Below are 20,198 nucleotides of genomic sequence, written 5' to 3'. Positions count from 1 at the left end.
CGGAGTCTGTGTGTGATATGAAACAACCAAAAAATGATTTTTAATACGGTTTATTTTCAGCTAGTGTTCAACCAGACATAGTCCAAATGCAAAAAAACAAACCGATAAATATTCAAACAAATTAAATATGTATATAGCACCTGGCACAGTCTAACCCCGGACTGTTAAAACATTAAGATAACAGAGTTTGATTCACCTTTACCTCCAGAACGTTTACCGCAAACCTGCAATAGCATGCTATGATACATCCTGATCTCCATCGTTCACCTTCCCTCCGGTTTAATCACATCACACCCATACAAATAAATACTGTACATATACATATGTGGGTCTTCAGGTACATTAGGAGGTATTTCGGTCTGGGTATGATGATGATGATGATGATGATGATGATGTGTCACCCTTGTGTTCACTTAATAATAATGAACTACGCTCAAGTGATCGAAATACTCAAGTTTAGCATTCACTCTGTAAAAATAACGAAGCACACTATAAAGGGATCGATGCACCGTATAAGATAAAGACTCATGATGTTGAGATTAGACCTTTCAGAAAGCTAATTAAAATTATTCCACATAACAAGTGATTTAAGGTTAAAAACGGATTGAAATGTAAGCACCGCACAGAAAATGTACCCTACAGTTTTGGATCCGCACACTTGTACATTTCCTGCTTAACTGATGACTTCTGGGATCCAGAATGAAAGCTCATCTGTTACGCATTCAATATTTCATTCATGTGGGCATACACCAGAGGAACGGAGACCCGCGGGACTGAACAACCACACATAATACAATGAAGGCTTTGAGACAGATTCTTTTTCTGGCCTTTAGGATCTTTAATCTTAAACTGTGATTGTTATGAACTTGAGCGAGTTTTGTGGTTAAATGATGTGGAAGAACCTGAACAGGTACAACGGGTAAAATCCATATTTGATCTGTTCTGAATTAAGCACCGCAACTCATTCTCGGGTTTAAAAAAACGAACTGGGCTTCTCGTATTAACTGGAGCGTGTCGTTTTTTGGAAAATGAAATGATCTTTATAGCCTTAGCATGTTTATTTTTAACAAAACCCATTACCGCAGTAATATGATCATCGGATCAGTCTAAATGGTTTTACTATTGAGAGCACAAAAACTGATATTCAGTCTCAAGCTAACGTAACACTAGTTTGCGTATTTATTGGTGTTTTTATTCATTTGCTAGATTTTAAAAACGGTGTCCTCCTTTGCAAACGCCTTGCTTAAAACTTAAGCACTTTTGTGTTTAAATATACATGTTTTTATCATGTTATGTCTCGTCATTGTGATCTTATGCAAATGACTTATGTACTTCTATTGAAATATTTTTTAATTAGTCAAAAAGGTGCATTCTCTTAATGTGGTATATTAAATCTTCTAAATTAAAAAGCATTCATTTAATGAATCATGTATTCTGATTTTACATTCACTGTTTTTCTGCATCCGCTTGTGCTGTAAAGCCGTTCAATTCATAACACTACGATGTAAAGATGCGTTGATATCTCCCCAAAACAAAGGCAGCGCTTCCCAATATAACAAATACTGCCCGTAAAACCATCCTGTCTATTAAATCTAAACCCAACGAAACAAACTCGGCATGAAAGAAATGAAACGGAAATAAATACTGTAAAAACAATGTACACTTGTGATTGAACTCTGTCAGTGTGACATCATGTCACATCATAACGCAAACAAAAGCCTACAACATACACAGCAGTCTTACACTTAAATATATGTGGATGTGAAGAGGGAGGGGCGGTGGCAGACGTACTCCGGCAGTGTACTGTAGTGTCGACGCAGTTCCTCTGTCCGGGACGAACGGAGAAGCGAGTCTCTTCTGAAGGGCTGTTGGATGTGCATGCACGATCAGAAGATGTCAAACCAAAGTAAGGCCACGACATGCCTCCCACAAACAAATGCAAACACTGTGAGAGATGAGAAAATACAGTGTTGAAACATGAACAGCCATGACACATTTTGACAAACAGTGTACAAATTTACAGTTTTTTACACAATTTGGTGCACTTCCAATTGAACTGATCAAGGGTTATTGATAACATTTCTGAAAAAAATCAATAGTGGCACGAACTCTTTTATGAGACGAATCTCTCAATTCTGAGCACGAGCGAGATCATTTCCCACCGTCCTCTCCTGCGACACCTACAATCCATTTCTCTCTTTGGAAAGGCATGTTTTGGGCCTCTGCTACAGGCTCCTGTTTTAATTCCACACACCCGCTGTTAACTAATTGTGCCCAAGCCACATGGTGAAATGGCTCCACGTTCTCTATCAAATGATAAATCGATGAAATTGAGCAAACGGTCGTGCTCATCTGGAGCATAACTGGACTGATCCGGATCTGTGATGTGGTGTTAAACTCACAGTACAGGTTAAAGGCACTTCAGCTGCTCCCCCTGCTGGTCTGATCCGGCACAGGACTGCTGCTGCTGCTGTTGTTGATCTCTTCTTCATCCGCCTCTTCCTCTTCAGCCCAGCCGCCCAAACGGCCAGAAGCGGGCGGCACCAGGCTGTCTGTCTGTGTGGACAGGATCTGAGGGTCTGAAGATAAAAAAACAAGCAGTGGCTTTAAATTGCATATTGTTGGGTTTTAAATGTTCAGGTATGTAAATTACAATCTTATTATTTAGAATAATAATAAATATTAATACATTAAAAGTGTATCAAAATTACAAATAAAATAAAAAGTTATAATTATTTCAATTACATTTATTTTATATACAATTTATTTTTATAAATAAAAAAATCAATAGTTGTTTTTAAATCTTAGTGTAATAGCCAGACTTTTGACTATCAGGGTAATAATAATAATAATAAATGTAAATACATTAAAAATGTATCAAAATTAAAATGTATACAAATAAAACAATTATTATAATTTATGCAACTTATATTTATTTCAATTACATTTATTTTATATACAATTTATTTTTATAAATAAAAAAATCAATAGTTGTTTTTTAAATCTTAGTGTAATAGCCAGACTTTTGACTATCAGGGTAATAATAATAATAATATAAATACATCAAAAATGTATAAAATCTAAAAAACAAATATTAACATTTATTTAAGTTATATTTATGTAAATTTGTTTACTTTATATAGAATTTACTTTTATTAAAGAAAAATTCATTTGTTTTTAAATCTTAGTGTGTTGTTATTCCTTATTCTTTTTTTTGTCCAAAAGACAAGCATAGATTAAACGCACTTTATTTTGAAACCAATATCAAGATGAATCTAGCCAAATGTTCAGAAACGAAACACAACATTTCAAATGTGACTCTTATTTTGTAATTGATTGATTTTGATCATTTAGTGCATTTGGCTACAGCCTGCGATTTAAAGAATGCTGTTGCCCTTTTAGCATGTAACATGCGCTCATAAACAGTCCATAAGATTTCAACACAATTCTAAAGTAACTACACATATAAAGACATTATAACTCCACGTGTTAACGCTCACCGCTGTTGGCACTCATGTCCCTCATTGGCACGGAGGTGTGCAACTGTCCAGGTGCATGCTGGGTCTTCTGTTGATGCACCTACAGAAGATATTACAGTTACAGCCTTCTGGAATCTGTTTGGTGGTCTCAGGGTGGGAACTGATTTCACTCACCTCATGCATGTATATAGCGTGAAGGCTCATCTCTGCTGATGCGAACTCAGACGCCAGTGCTGAATAAGACTGACTGAGGATCATGGAGTCACGTGCAGACATGCTGATGATCGAAAAGGTCAAACGATTACAATCTTAAACAATATATTAGATCTGAATTCAACTATTTCATGAAAGACACACATTGCAAGAGACCTGTCGCCCAGCGTGTGGCCGCTGCTGTACATGGGGCCGTCATGAGTCTGTCTGAGAGCGTGCGAGCGAGACCGGTGTCCGGCGGGAGGTTGCTGAGATGAAGACAGAGACGCCAGGACGCTGGCCGCAGCCGAGGCCGCGCTGTTCTGCGGGATAAAGCGGCGATTCCGCGCCGGCACACAGGACGCGGTGAGGACGGGGTGAGCCAACACGCTGGCTAACAGATTGTCAGGCTGGAGGAAGAAAAAGAATACAATTCAATATCGTGTAGGCGTACAGAAGCAGATGGTGGGAGAGGGAACGCTCGGGCGCTGCGTGCAGCATTACAATCTGTGAAATAGCCAATCTCTGTAGGTGTCGGGAAAAATGCGGTGGCATTAAATGAAATGTCAATATTCCCTGTCCTCCGGCTGGTTTTTAATACACAGAATGCCACAGGAATGGGTTTTTATTTTCCAGATTCAGTGAAGTGTTTCTAAGAATGTCCCACTCAATAAACCACCGAGACACTGCCTTGATATTCCTTTTTGGAGTTTCACCATTTTGGATCCCATATGTAAGTTCCACGGCTACTTGCCACATGAGAAAAAAACTGGACATGAAATGTGAATTTGAAATATTTTATGGCAATAAAATCTGGTTTAATCAAGACACATTTATATTTAATTTGACAAAAGAACCTGTCAAAATGATTTGCTGCATCCGGGTTACCGTGTGTTATTAGTTTTGAGCGGTTGTTATCTGGGAATAAAGAACCTGTAAATGTCGCGACTGGCCAATCAGAATCAAGCATTCCAACGAGCCGCGTAATAAAAGAAGATAACACAAGAGGATTTCAATATAAATATAATACAGATCCTGAGCTGTTTAAAGGGACAGTTCACACAAAAATAAAAATTCTGTCATCATTTACTCATCCTGGAGTTGTTCCAAATGTGTATAAATGTCTTTGTTCTGATGAACACAGTGAAAGATATTTGGAAGAATGCAGTTCTTGGCTGCCATTGACTACCATTGTAGGAAAAATAACAATGGTAGTCATAAGCGCTCCAGAACTGTGATACATTCTTCAAAATATCTTCTTTCGCGTTTAACAGAAAGACATTTATAAGCAATTTTTCTGCCTATGGGAGTCAATGGCGGCCAAGAACTGTTTGTTTATAAGAAATTCTTCCAAATATCTCTCTCTGTGTTCATCAGTACAAAGACATTTATACAGATTTGGAACAACTCGAAGGCGAGTAAAGGATGACAGAATTGTCATTTGTGGTTGAAGCGTCTCTTTAAGTGTGACTTACGCCAGTGGCGGACTGGTTGGACAGCAGTGATGTGCAGAGAGGAGCTTCAGACAGAAGCAGGTGTGGAGACGGTCCCGTCTGAGCGTCCTGTTGAACCTTCTCTTTCAGGTGGCTGATGAAAACCGAGCTCTCCTGCGGCGGCTGCCAGCGAGGGTTTTTAATGGTGAAGTGCATCAGAGAGAGTTCAGTCTTGCCGTTCTCAGCCTGCTGGTACACGGACGCCTCCGTCTGACCTTCAGACATCCACTGGGTGACACGAAGAGAGGACAAATGACCTTATTGGTTAAGATACTCAAACAAACAAGTCCATGTTTATGCTTTAAGGAAATCAGCCTACGCATTAAGCAGGAATAGAAGATAGGATTTCAGCATCAACAACAATGAAGCTATTCTCCGGCTCGCATAATGACACATTTTATTACTCCTCAATATTCCTCCCATTATTTGCATTCCCATCGCTCGAGCGGATACCTGGGGGTTGCCGTGCCGCCTGATGTCCATTTGTGCGAATGAGCATATGTCTCCCACCCCCGCCACGTCTACGGTGAAGTTGCGGAAGAAGTCGATGATCTCCAGAGACTTGCTCCGCAGGGGGAAGATGAGGATGAAGGGGGTTATTATGGGACTGAGGAGCTCCTCCAGGATGAAGACCTAGAGGACAGGCGACACAAATAAAAGACGTTTTTTACTTCTGCGTCGGAATGCGGCGGTTTTCGTATATATATATACTTTTGCGTCATTGTCCGCGTCGACATGCAATGGCCACTAGGTGTCAGTGTCCACTGGCGTGTTGCTTGTGTAACCAAGATGAGAGCCGAAGAAGAAACGGTTCGATGTCTGAGAAGGGCACGCACTTAATCCTTGGTGTTTCGAGTCAGATCCGTGGGCGTGGCTTGTTGGTTTTGACTAAATCTTTGGTGTTTCAAGTCTTACGAAACCTTTACCCTAACCCACACCCTAACCCTAACCTTACTCTAACCATCTAAACTACCTATGATTGTTAAAATTGACGAAAAAACACGTTTGGGTGATCACGTCTGACTCGAAACACCAAGGATTTAGTGAGTGCCGTCTGAGAAGCATTTAGCAGTAGCCAGGTTTCCATTACCCTTCAAAATGCGCAAATTGAAATAGCGCATTGAAAACACGTCAATTTCACAAAAACTCCCAAGGCATACAGTATTTCGCAAAACTGCAATGGAAACACTTTTTGTCGCATTTACAAGTCACAAGGCGTACTGTATAAAAAGTCACATGACTATTCGCGGTATGTTTTGGAAGAACATTTGGAAAGATAGGATGTAAGGAATTCACATGAAGTAATATCTTATATGACGGCCCAAATGCAGGAAAACGAGTGAGTGCCGTATGGAGATTTATTAGGAACAGTGAGGTCATATGAAAATACAGAAGGAAATATAGACATTTCTTTTCTTTCATCACAGTAGGTGGCACTATGCACTAAAGTCGATTTGCAACCACTCCTAAAACGTACAAAGAAGAAGTACGGCCAGAATGACTTATCGCGAGAAGAATCAAAATACACTTTAATCGCATAACATCATTTAATGAAAACGCAGTCATTCCACGCTACTGTTTTAATCGACATTTAGAAACCATCGCTTAGATTTTGCGCAAATCTGTAATGGAAACCTGGCTAGAGAAAGCGGCAAGTGAACAGAGACTTTTGCAGCTTGAGCTGTTAAATACAGAAAAACACGTATTTTTTTCGATAATTCATTCGGAAATGCCCGACGTAAAAACGTGCGGAAAAAACCCGACGCTGAAGGGAAGGGCGTTCAAGCAGACCAATCACAGCGCGATTACATTTTTGGAGAGGCGCGCGTCATGCTACGGCGTAGGGTACACGTCTCTGCGTAGGTCCGACACAGAAGTAAAAAACAGGCATAAGATAAAGTCCTTGAGAAGGTGTGCGGGTGTGAAGGGACCACCTGGAGAACAGGTGCATAAAATGAACGTAGAAATGAACATGGTGAGTGAGAACAGGTGTGCAGACGTGAAGTATTCCCAAAGAACAGGTGTGCAAAATAAGTCCTGAAAAACAGGTGCATGTCATACTTCAAATAACACATAAAACTACATTTTACTTACCATTTGGCCTTGAAGAGATAGTTCACCCAAAAATGAAAATTCTTAAGTTATTCGCTCTCATGTCATTCAAAACCTGTATTTTTTTGTTCCACAAAAGAAAAAGTCATATACATGAGGGTGAATAAATGAACGCAGAATGTTTATTTTTGGGTGAAGCGTCCCTTTAAGATACAGACATGTGCTTTATTTTCATGTTTTGAGCTGTCCAATCAGAGCAATTCTCACCGCTTTGTACTGGAAAAGCTGTGCCATCTCGTCGCGGGTTTCGCTCTTGTTGGCGTGACCCTTCCAGTGGTCGGGCATGTAGTGGATGTGTGCCAGAACACACTGCATCAGCTGTTCGGGACACCACACCATATGGTCATCGGGAATAAATGACCTGAGAGAAGGTGAGATCATAAATCAAGCTCAGGTCGGCCTAACAGGTGCTGAGAGCGCGTTTAGTGAATGTTATGTCAAAACTAAAACGTTTGGAGGTAACAAGGTCGGTGGCACACATCGAATAGCACTTATTATTTTGACCCGGGGCCAGCTGGGAAGAGTTTAAAACCAGCTGATTTATTAACACTCCTTACAGTAACATGTGGAATACTGTCTGTATCAGAGTAACTTTCGTTTTTTTATTATTTTGAATGGTTTTTATGCTCATTTTAGTTCAATCTCAATTTTGTGCTTTTGTTATTTATTTATTTTATATCGTTTTATTTATTTTTTCATTATCTCAATTCATAATTTCAGTGCCTCAACTTTAGTGCCAAACTTATTTTTCTTTATTGCTAAAGCAACCTTTTCAATTTGAATATGTTGGTGTTACACAACTGATGTACTTGTTGCATCAAAGAGTACAGAACAGTACTCTACTCTCAGCCAGTCTTGTCTCATTGTTCCAAGGTTACCACAGCGAGCAGGATGCAGTTCATGGCCTGACCTGATGGTAGAGCGGAGAATGGGAAGTGGGGACCTGACAAGAGCTGAGATGATAGAGCTGGATAAAGAAGGACGCGGTCTCTTGACATGTCTTCACCACAAAACTTCAAATGCTATTAGATTATTAATGATAATCTTAAACTATAATTTATTTTATTATTAAGTTTATTATTTTATTTAGCTTTGTTGTGCAAGTTCTCTGGAGCTTGTGCAGAGGCAGCAGCTTTTGCCAGAGGGGAACTGGAATCCCCTGGTTGGGCCTGGGTTCTCCTGAGGTTTCTTTTCTCGATTAGAGTTTTGGGTTCCTCGCCACCGTTTGCATACTGTTTTTGCACTATCTGCCTGACCGGGGGGCTGCTTTAGAATCTTAAAGTTTTACTTAATTAATATTGCATATAGGAATTTATTATCTGTTATATTTGACCTGTGCTTCTCTCTCCTTTATCCTAAATGTGTGCTCTCACTGAGCGTGTGTGTGTGTGCGTACTTGTCTGTGTACGTACGTGTGTGTGTGTGTTGGTGCGTGTGCGTGTTGTGTGTGTGGAGTGTTTTGTGTGTGGGTGTGTCTGTCTTCTGTGTTTTCAACCTTTTCTTGTTTTTGCAGGTAAAACTTTGATTGTTTTGCTTGTAGTCAATGTGTCTCATGTACAGCTGCTTTGTAACAATGAAAATTGTAAAAGCGCTATATAAATAAAGTTGAGTTGAGTTGAGTTATATTTGGCCTATATTGTTTTTTAATTCGATTAACATAAATATTTTAGTATATTTACATTTTTTTTTCTAATTTTATATATAAAGACATATGCATATATAAAGTATATCTAATACATAACTAAAATTTGGTAATTAAAGGCGAATAAAAATACTATTAAAAAACTACAAATAACTATGATAACCAAAAAGCTTTTTGACTATGATGTGAAGCTAATAGGGATATATCGCGAGACCAACATTTTTCTTATAGATTTAGATTTTTTGTGCTTTTATTTCTTTAACAAGTTCTCTCTTTGGGTCAAGGTTATTTTAGTTTCCTAAAATTAAAACTTTGAAAACGTCTCTGTTCAAAATATTAAGGGTGAATATTGACCTAAAAATGATGGGAAAAGGAATAATTGAAATGTTGCCTCAAAAATAAATTGAAATAAGTTTAAAGCACTAAAATAATAATAATAATAAACAAAAACTAAAATAAAACTAAAATAGAAATGAATTAATATTATATAGCAACATAAAAAAGAAACAAATAAATTATAAAATGACAAACGCATATACCAAAATTGCTAAAACTGTAACTAAAAACTAAAGATCTAAAAATAAAAGCGAATTTAAAATATGTATAAAACTTAAATGAAAACTATAATAACTCTGGGGTTTAGCTTTGTTAATTTAAGTTGATTTCATTCAATTAATTCAGTTTTATTTGTCATTGACACACCTTATATTAATTTGCATACAGAAGGTTCAATTAAACCTTTCTATAATTCTATAATTCTACAACAAGTTGTATGTACAATAAAAACGTTATTGAAAATCTTTAATGTTTCTGAAATAAACCTTTAATTTGAATTTCATCAAAGTGTTTAAATGCTATCGTATTGTGAACCCGGTATTGTATCTTGGGAGAACTTTTGGTCTGTATCTGGTAACAATATAACAATTGCTTTTATATTTAATTGATATTAATATTCATTTATATTTCAATTTTACTGTATATTAATTGTTTTAAATTAAACTAAAACTACTCAACGGTTATTGATTCTTTGCAGAGGTCTACCGGAAGTTACGTTCGGGCCACATAAACGTTTATGTTGTTGCCGCTTAAACCATCTCTTGAGAGCGTCACCACGTGTTTCAACAGTAACACTTCTTTATTTCATTCACCTGTCCTGTACTAGTAACCGTTGTTAAACTGTCGTGTCCATACCTGGTGATGGTGATGACCACTCCCAGTATAGTGATGGCCGTTAGAATGTGTTGCACGGTCAGCACGTCCTCATCATACACCGTCAGGGCGATGAGCACAGCCAGTACCGAACCAGAAAAGAAAGCCACGTTCTTCGCCAGAACTGCTAGCAAAGGAGAAACAAACGCGTTCATGTACTTAGCGGCCGGTTTGTAGCTGCGACCCATCCTGCCCTGCAGCTCGTGATCCAGCTCGTTGAAGTGTCTCAGGTACAGACGGCCATACAGCGACCACCGCCGCGCCCCCAAACTGCCTGGTTCCCGTTTGATGACTTCGGCGTAGCTGAAAAAGGCATACAACACCTGCCACACCAGCACGAACGGGCACAGCAGAAGATTGACAAGACCGGTTAACAGTATGACACGACTGAGCTGTCTGGCCAGGTCCTGACGGTTAGCCGCCCGCTTGTACTTGGGATGTAAACTCCATTTGTTTTGGAAAAGCGACAGGGGACCCCAGAATAATATGAGCTCAAAGTTGTATTTCAAGCCCTGCGTGACGAAAATCATCTCGCCCATGAAGGGCACGTGTAGTTTGACGGGCAGCAGGGACTTGTTGATCATGGCCACGGTGTAGTTCTTAAAGCGGAGGATGCGATGGTAGATGTCCAGTTCGGAGAGTTCTCGCTTCTGGACGCACATGGGATGCTCACGCTGCAGGAGAATCAAGCGACCTTGAACTTCTTGCCATGTGAAGTTACACAATTCATCCTGGTATTGAAAGACAAGACGATATATTATTTTCTTTGCTTAAGCAGGTGTGTTGTGTTGTGACAAATTGTTTGTTTGTTGTAATGACGCATAAACAAACAACAAAGCAAATGTATTTTAAAAAGGAAGTGCATGTCATGTACGGTGACCGTGCAGACTTTACCATTTGTATTTTCAGCGCTTTGATGTAAAACTGCCGGATCTCCCAGTAGCTGAGGACATTCCAGATCACCTTCACGAGCCGATAGACCCAAAAAATGGCGGCCATTATCAGGAGAAAGATGATCCAGCTGTTGCCTTGAATCCTGATTGGGCGAGAATGATTTAGTTTAATTGTGACAGCGGGTGATTGTGGGTATTTCTCAAGGTCCATTTATGACATTAATAACAATGAAGTCATAATACATAACACAATGACTGCACTGGCAAAGAAAATCTGTGAATCATTTAAACCTGCCAAACCCGAAAGTGAAGTAATGAATCATTTAGATCATGTTTTAAGGAACGTGACAAATAATTTGATGTGTTGAGGAGCCGTGGACTTACTTTTGTAAGATGGCAGATGATGCAATCCCAATATAGGATAACATAAAAACATTCTGACTTAACAACAGTCATAAATGCCAGCGAGTTTTGCAAACGGAAGCATCACCTAAAAAGATCTAGTTCCCTTTATTTATTAAATGGCTCTCTGAATACTTTATTTTGATTGGTCAACGGCATCTCATGCCAGGTTTAAATTTGTTACAAATGAATACTCTATTTTACAAATCGATATTCTGTACTCTTGTGTGGCATGCACCCGTGTAATACTGTAAGCTTCAAATGGGGGTCCAGATCAAGGTTCTTTTAGGTCACTTCAATTAAAATTTCGAAAACGTTTCTGTTCACTAAAATCAAATCAAATATTGACCTAAACATTTTTTGGAAAAACCTAAACGAAATGAAAAATTTAAATGTTGCCTCGAAAATAAACTGAAATAAGTTTAAAGCACTAAAATTATAATAATAAACTAAAAATGTATTAATCTTATATAGCAACAATTTTTTTTAATAAAATGACAAAAGCACACACCACAACTGCTAAAACTTCAACTAAAATGAACATACAAACAAAAAATCTAAAAATAAAAGCTCATTTAAAACATTACTAAATAAAACCAAAATCAAAACTATAATAACTGTGGTCCAGATCACCATGTCAGGATTTATTTTGCGATGACGACCGAATGATTGTACATTATCCCTCACTTAAAGGAATAGTTCACCTTCAAAATAAAAATTCCTTTTTTCATTTACTCACCCTGGTGTCATTTTAAACCTCTGTGATTTTCTTTCTTCTGCAAAACACAAAAGAAGATATTTTGAAAAATGTCGGTAACCAAAGACGTTGGTCCCCATTGACTTGCGTGTGGACAACAAAACCAATGCAAGTCAATGGGGACCAACAGTTTTCTGTTGCCAACAGTTTTCAAAATATCTTCTTTTGTGTTCAGCAGAAAAATGACAACAGGGCGTGTAAATAATGTCAGAATGTTTATTTTGAAGGTGAACTATTCCTTTAATATATCGTACAAACATAATGAATATTTCATTTCTTTAAAAACAAAATAATGACAGGATCAGTTAGAACATATTAGAATTCAAATGTTCACTGGTCTTGTTCAATTCCTGGAAACACTTGGAAACAAACTTGGATGCAATTCATTCTTGGAGTGAGTCAGCTGTGACATGAATATGTTTGTGTTGCGTATCTGACGTCGTAATAACAAATCAACAACATCAACAACACGCTTCTAAAAGATTCACTGCACATCAGGTATTTCTCCAAGAACGCACATGAGGGTGTCCATGAAGAGTAAAAAATAAGAAACAAGCAAATTCGATGAGTCAGATGAACTAAAACATCACACGCTCTATGTGCATTTAAAACCCCTGAGCTTGTACGTACAGTAATACACAAGTGTGAGTATCAGAGAAACAGAATACCAGAGTCTGAGAGCAGAACATCCACTCGCCGACGTTCCAGCAAGTGTTTGTTTACGGCCTGCTGCTTATTTTGGACTCGCTGTCTGTGCGGCAAACAGGAATCGGTCCAGAAGTGAACTCGGGATCATTTCCAGCTCACTTCTACCTTGTGTGAATGTCACAGGAACTCTGAATGATTCCCCAGCGACAGAATTCACCCTTAAGGCTCCGGGATACATTTGTTTTCGGGGAACTACAGAACGCGATCTGGACAGAACATGCCTTCCAAAACCTGAACATAACACATTCATATACTCCACAGCCAACACACTGACCTCTCAATACACTGCTCGCCGGGTAAAATAGCATCGGGAATGGTGACCTTATTCCTGTCCAGAGGTCCGGGGGTCTGGCCCGTGTGGTTGACCGCTCGGTTGGCAAAGAGAACATCGTATTCCACACAGTTGAAGAGGAACGTTGTAAACGTGACCACGAACAGGAACTGCCTGTATATGGAATGCAAACAAAATAAGTTGAATTCTGGAGTGCTGTGGCATTTAAACCAGCTCTGACAGAGGGCTGCAGGCAAAGAGAAGAAAGGTGACTTACACAAGCTCAAAGATTTCTGATAACACCATACAGGCAAATCCATTCTTCTGATGGAAATGGTAGATGTGACATTAGTTAAAGACTCTAAGATTTCGTAATAGTTGAAGTACAGCATTGTATGGTCGCAGAGCGTAACATTATAGTAATGCCTTGTTATGAACAGACAGTCTGTTCTTATGAAAAATACTGCATTTATACGCCAAAGAAAGAGAGAATTAGAGCAGAACCGTACTGGTAATTTAATAGACGAATGGCTTTTTGTGGAAAATGAAAAGGAAACTAAATGAAATCTGACGAGAGTGTCTTGCTTCACGCCTAACGCACTAAAGGATATTCTTGTGAAGAAATTGTCAAGGTTCTTGATATGATGCCATGGATCTGCAATGTGAAGAAGACAATAAGTAATGCGCTCATGCAGACAAACAGGGGAGGAGTAAAAACACAAGTAAAAGTCAAACAAAAGTAAACAATACGTACCTCCTCTACTCTCTGGCACATGGATGAGTAAATCTTCCTCTCCTGGCGGGGTGTCTTCATCATAGTCTTCTATTCGCTGATACTCCTGATGTGTTTCAAAACCAGCCATCATGTTTCACATTCTACCTCTCTATAATGTTCACCATAGGTCCTGTACAGCAAATTCAGCATGACATTACAAACCAAACGAGAAGAACAGAGGTGACTACAGAGAAACACATCGGAGGCTGTATGTACTGGTAAATGACAAACGAAAAGACCTTTATAGAAATACACACAAGATTGTTGCTGCCTGTGATTGTTTTATGATGAAATCACAATCACATGGTCAGTTTAGACATTTAAGGGCAGGCTTGATTGCATCATTACAAAGATACAATAACACGTATGCATTACTGTTCAAGATGATGTGTAAATCTCAGCGTTATCAATGAGAAATCATTTATTTTTATGACATTTACAGATTGGTCTCTTAACAGCGGCGTGTTCACACATCAGCAGCAGACATAAGCTCATCCAGACAAAAAACTGTAAATGTCTTTATCTGTGAGTTGAGCTTTAAAACGTTTGTATTACCCGAGAAACAGGAACTATTTAAGTATTTCAACTCGCTAAATTTATTCTTACCGTCCGAGCGATGGTGATCTTCGGTTGTATTCTTCACAACAAAAACACAGAAATGACAACAAATGTCGCCTGACGTCACGTCGATATGCAGGAGCAAGACTTCCGGTAGGACTTTTAATTCTGTGCATGTTTTTTGTGCTCCGGATTTATTGCTTTACGACCTATAACATTTATCGTTACTGGTAATGTTAGCATATTGTTATAGTAATATTAGTATTATTCATTATATTATTATAAACGTGGTTCTTATTCAACTAATGAAATGAGTTGTGAAGTGTAATTTAACTAAATAATTCCTGAAATGTGCCGTTTTCGGACACTTCAAATGTATGAAATATACATATGTTCGTTATTTAAGAAATGATACAATAAACAAAACATCATCAAACACATTAAATAAGATACGTAGGCTATAACAAAAGCTGTACAGATATCAATGGTAGCCTACAGATCACATTTTAATCAACACAAAAGAAAGAATAAACAAGTTTATTCCACGTAGGTCCTTTGGGCGGCATTTTGTATTTCTATTACTGAAGGTATTTTTACATTAAAAGTATATTGCTTGTATTGAGATTGCTGTTGAGACATACAATCAGAAATCCGCCTTTATTTATTTAAAAACAAGTTCAAAAATATAAATACTATCTTTGAATAAATTATGTATAATTATAAATGTATTTATTCTCTTGTATATTTGAAATATATGCACTTTATCAAGTAACGTTAAATGACTGTGAAGTATTAGGTGTGTCTCCGTGGCGTGTACTGTAGGGGGCGGTCACGTGTTGTTGACGGTCCTCTCGCGTGTTAAAAGAAGAACCAGGCGCATGCTGGGATTGTTTAAACATGGCGGCATACATGTTAATCCTTCAGTAAACATTAGTTTCAGGAATAAATCGTAATTTCTTTGTCCTGCTGTTGTTTACAAACACTACAACAGTATGTTTCATTTTGTTCGTTGCAGTCGACTGACAGGCAACACTGTCACGACGGACAGATATTTGTGTTCCCCCAAAATAAGAGATGTTTTCATCCACTGCAAGCGGTACATCTGATATTTTTCATTTTTATTATAATAAGGTTGCAAAGTAACTATCGAAACAACATCATAGGTGTTAAAGTGTCTATGAAATGAAGTCATGATGAGATGATACTGTCATTTTAATGCACATACGCGTTTGGCTTAAGATGTTGTGTAATCCTGTAGATTTATTGCACAAGAATTTCTGAAACTAGAACTGTTTATATCGAATTACCATGTTTTTTAATAGGATCAATGCATCCACCAAATGTGTAAATGTAACTGATACATCACTACCATGGTACCACCACAATACTTTTTGTAATACACTTTTCTATAATGTATCTTTTGTATTTCAGACGTGTTCAGCACACAGCACAGTGGAGCAGTTCTCAAAACCCAGCCACACATTTCACCGTCAGCGCTCCGGTTCGCATATGGAGACAAGCCCAGAAAGTTCTGCGCCTTGCATCCAGACAGCAGCCCAGGCAGTCAAACATCTCTCTGAAATTCATACTAGGCCCAGCTGCTCTAACAGTGACAGCACGCCTGTTGAGCAGTGGAGCTCGCTGTCATGTGGATGTGAATAATAACGTACCAGCTGAAGTTAAAGAGAAGACTCCCGAGTTCAGCTGGAGTGTTCTTTGGGTGTTTGTCCGGCCGGAACTTCTTGCTTTAATTGGAGCCATCATTGTAAGGCAAAAGATCTATTTTCCTGTATTAGTTGTGTTTATTGAACACAAGTGTATAGTGTGCTTAACCAGTATGAATGTAAAATGAATTCTCTCTTGTTATCCTACAGCTTGCGTTTGCAGCGGCAGTTCTTAATATTCAGATTCCGATGATGTTGGGAGATCTGGTGAATGTTGTCGCTCGCCACATGAGGGAACAAGCAGGCCACTACATGAGAGACATTCGAACACCTGCTGTGAAGCTGCTTGGACTCTATGCTTTACAGGTACATCATTCAAAGAACATGTTCAGGTCACACGTTGAAATGAGCAACATTTGGCTTGGTTCTGATGTTTCATAAGACTTGATCATGATCTGAATGTGTCAAATCTGTCTTTTATTTTTCTTTAAGGGAATGTTAACCAGTGGCTACATCATTCTTCTGTCCAGAGTTGGAGAAAGAGTGGCTGCTAACATGAGAAAAACTCTCTTTTCATCTTTGCTTCGGTTGGATCTAGAAAATTCTCCTTACAGGGAAATTGCGATGAATAAAATGCGATGAATGAAATAAGTTTTGCTTATTGTTGTTTACAATCTTGCAGACAAGATGTTGCGTTCTTTGATGCAAACAAGACCGGGCAGCTGGTTAATCGTCTCACATCAGACATCCAGGAGTTCAAATCCTCCTTCAAGCTGGTCATTTCTCAGGTAGGATGTTATGTGCTTTCATACCAAGTAGAGGTGTCACAGCATATTGCTATTGACAATAACCTTGAAATTAAAAAACATTTGTGTTTTTTGTAAATCATTTAGAACCCGTTCAAAGTTTTGCATGTTCCTGTTCAAAATGGTTGCTCTTTCTATGCTTCCTAAACTTATATTTTTGTTCAACTCATTGTAACTCATGCATACATGTATAGAAGATATTTCATTATTTTGAAATAACATTTTAATGGAGAGGTTCGTGTTTTTCAGGGTTTGCGGAGCACCACACAAACAGTAGGATGTTTTTTCTCGCTGTACATCATCTCTCCGAAGCTCACGGGTCTCACTGTGGTGGTCCTCCCGTGTCTTGTGGGGGCTGGTGCTCTCATTGGCTCTTTTCTTCGTAATCTGTCACGAAAAGCACAAGAGCAGGTAAAGAAATGATTTTATTCATTAAATGTCATTCGTTTCTAAGACATTTCTTGGACGTCTCTTATAGGTGGCTAAAGCTACAGGGGTTGCAGACGAGGCTCTTGGTAACGTGCGGACAGTGAGAGCCTTTGCCATGGAGGACAGAGAGCTTGAGTATGACTCTAACATTACCTAAATCAGTTGCAAATATGTATACATTTTATCATCATCTTTAAGTTCACATGATGGGTTTTATTTATATCGTCATTGATTTGTGGCACAGGATGTATGCAGCTGAGGTTGAGAAATCAGCTGAGATGAATGAAACGTTGGGCACAGGAATCGCCGTATTCCAAGGCCTGTCGAACATCGTCCTGAACTGTGAGCGCATGTCTGTTTTGTTATACAATCAAACAGATTCTTTAGGATTTGGTGAACTATTACATGCTTTATTAAATGATACATTTTTTTATATGTTAACAGGTATTGTTCTAGGCACTATTTTTGCTGGTGGATCATTGATGGCCCATAATGACATGTCACCTGGTGACCTGATGTCATTTTTAGTCGCCTCACAGACGGTTCAGAGGTCAGTGTGGCCATAACAACATTCTTTTTTTTCTTGTTTTTCTGAACTGTCAAACAATATTGAACAAATAAAAACACAGCAAATAGCGTAATTCGAAAGAACCAATACAGAACCTCTAATGCAATAGACTGTGTGTTGATAGTTTCTTATCTTTGTAGATCCCTCGCCAGCATTTCAATTCTGTTTGGCCAGGTGAGTTACAATGCAATTTCATATTTAACCCATATTTTTACCAGTGATTTTCATACATCATCTGTCTTCTTTCAGATGGTTCGAGGTATGAGCGCAGGGGCTCGTGTTTTCGAGTATTTGACTTTAGAGCCCACCATTCCACTCACGGGAGGCGGTCGGATTCCTCACAGGTCTCTGACGGGAAGAGTTGACTTTATGAACATCTACTTCAGGTGAGTTCACTGTGTCCTCTCAAGCAGGTATGATGGAATATCTGGAACGGATTGCATTTTTTATTTTTTTCTGTTTTTACTGCAGTTACCCAACAAGACCTGGAAGCCAAGTTCTTAAGAACTTCAGTCTGACTCTACCTCCCTGTAGAACGGTCGCTATTGTGGGAGAGTCGGGTGGAGGTAAAGTCACTTGAATGTTAAACCTTTCGTTTCTGTGTGTGAACACTTTAGTGTCATAACAACTTTGTCCTATCAAATCATTAAGTAGACTTGAAAATGATTTATTTAATTCCATCATTTAGGCAAATCCACTGTGGCCGCTCTGTTGGAACGGTTTTATGACCCCATCGGTGGAGTAGTAATGCTGGATGGACTCGACATCAGAACTCTGGATCCATCCTGGCTAAGAGGACACGTCATTGGCTTCATTAGTCAGGTGCATATGACATGTTACACGTACTATTTTTTCTGATTTTTCCCCCAACATTTGTTTATATTGTTATTCTGTTGTTTTTTGCTGTAGGAACCTGTTCTCTTTGGCACATCAGTAATGGAAAATATCAGGTTTGGAAAGCCCAGTGCTACTGACGTCGAGGTCGTAGCTGCTGCCAAACAAGCCAATGCGCATAATTTCATCACAGGCTTCTCAGACGGATACAACACAGTGGTTGGTAAGTTTTGTTATGTTGGAAAAACTGAAAGTGGTATCGTAAAACACAGAGTTTGAATACTGACTCCTGTTCCTCTTTCCACCGCCCGGTCTAATAAAGCCATAAATGCAAAATAAACGTTATACTGATTTAGACAAAATAAGAGTAATGAAAGTAACTCTTTAACTAACCTTTGCAGGTGAGCGTGGAGTAACTCTGTCTGGAGGCCAGAAGCAGCGGATAGCCATCGCTCGGGCCCTGATCAAAAACCCCAGCATTCTGATTCTGGATGAGGCCACCAGCGCTCTGGATGCAGAGTCGGAGCATGTGGTTCAGGAGGCTTTGGACAGAGCTACGTCAGGTCGCACCGTTCTCATTATCGCTCACCGTCTCAGCACCATTCAAGGGGCCGATCTCATCTGTGTTATAAGTAATGGGCGTATCGTTGAGGTCAGGAAGGAATTTACAAATGCACTTGCAGAGGTAACGTGCTAAACCTGTGATGACGTTTAACCTTATTTTTACATTTATGTTTTCGAAGGCTGGAACACACCTGGAATTACTGAGCAAAGGGGGGCTGTATGCTGAGCTTATAAAGAGACAACGGTCCGAAAAGTAAACTACGGTGCTGCTCAATGCGTCATGCTAAATACTCAACTGCTGAACATACTTGATTACAAAGAAAATTATTTGGTGCTCTGTCAAAGCGAATGAGGTTTATCAGGTGTTTTGAGTCTTGTGTCAGAAATATCAGTGTTGTGGAAGTGGTAGCCCAACAGAACAATGGATTTTAAATGTTTTTTTACATAATGTTTTACTCCCCCAAACTCTATAGACTGAAAGTATTTGTATCTTTTTTCTTTAGAAATTAAGGCTTCCATAGAGTAGGATGTACATTTTATTTTACTGTATACAGTATATTAACATAGACACCATTGTGTTGATACTCTTGTCTATCGTGAAAATTGAAATATTAAAGCAATTTAATATATACTTTATTTGTCAAATATTTGTATAAATTTGTTTAAATCAATTTGTCAATATAAAAATGTCACACATCATACTTGGTTTATCTTGTTTTTATATAAAATTATATTGATAATTTAGGTAAATACTTCTACTTAAAGGGATAGTTTATCCAAAAATGTAAAAATCTGTCGTCATTTACTCACACTCTTTGAGAAAGAAATTTTGGAAGAATATT

General features: G+C 38.6%; 2 protein-coding genes across 4 annotated transcripts; one reads left to right on the top strand and one right to left on the bottom strand.

Moving 5' to 3' along the window:
• Window positions 1-33: 33 nt before the first annotated feature.
• atg9b (autophagy related 9B) lies at window positions 34-14,645 on the bottom strand. 2 transcript variants are annotated; one of them, XM_057322179.1, is made up of 15 exons: window positions 14,540-14,645; window positions 13,913-14,063; window positions 13,770-13,813; window positions 13,436-13,500; window positions 13,162-13,332; window positions 11,022-11,163; window positions 10,110-10,858; window positions 7,484-7,637; window positions 5,618-5,797; window positions 5,147-5,392; window positions 3,837-4,081; window positions 3,654-3,756; window positions 3,501-3,579; window positions 2,403-2,579; window positions 34-1,945 (listed from the first exon to the last, which is right to left on the bottom strand). In XM_057322179.1, the coding sequence occupies exons 2-14, from the start codon at window positions 14,022-14,024 to the stop codon at window positions 2,422-2,424; spliced, it is 2,448 nt and encodes an 815-aa protein (XP_057178162.1). In that variant the 5' UTR covers window positions 14,025-14,063; window positions 14,540-14,645; the 3' UTR covers window positions 34-1,945; window positions 2,403-2,421. The 2 variants fall into 2 exon arrangements, with proteins under 2 accessions (XP_057178162.1, XP_057178163.1); XM_057322180.1 differs by having other exon boundaries at window positions 3,849-4,081.
• Window positions 14,572-20,055, top strand: abcb8 (ATP-binding cassette, sub-family B (MDR/TAP), member 8). Of its 2 annotated transcripts, none has more exons than XM_057322182.1 (16): window positions 14,572-14,644; window positions 15,923-16,256; window positions 16,366-16,521; window positions 16,648-16,742; window positions 16,838-16,943; window positions 17,211-17,372; window positions 17,440-17,525; window positions 17,635-17,732; window positions 17,835-17,940; window positions 18,099-18,132; window positions 18,208-18,344; window positions 18,430-18,524; window positions 18,647-18,780; window positions 18,868-19,015; window positions 19,194-19,444; window positions 19,536-20,055. In XM_057322182.1, exons 1-16 carry the CDS (start codon window positions 14,625-14,627, stop codon window positions 19,611-19,613), a joined length of 2,040 nt encoding a protein of 679 aa, XP_057178165.1. In that variant the 5' UTR covers window positions 14,572-14,624; the 3' UTR covers window positions 19,614-20,055. The 2 variants fall into 2 exon arrangements, with proteins under 2 accessions (XP_057178165.1, XP_057178164.1); XM_057322181.1 differs by lacking the exon at window positions 14,572-14,644 and adding an exon at window positions 15,341-15,587.
• Window positions 20,056-20,198: the final 143 nt, after the last annotated feature.

This window comes from Triplophysa rosa, linkage group LG23, assembly GCF_024868665.1.
Source record: "Triplophysa rosa linkage group LG23, Trosa_1v2, whole genome shotgun sequence".
In the NCBI taxonomy this organism is placed as follows: Eukaryota; Metazoa; Chordata; class Actinopteri; order Cypriniformes; family Nemacheilidae; genus Triplophysa; species Triplophysa rosa.
The sequence above is the reverse complement of the archived record's forward strand: the minus strand, read 5'-3'. Positions and strand labels throughout refer to the sequence as shown.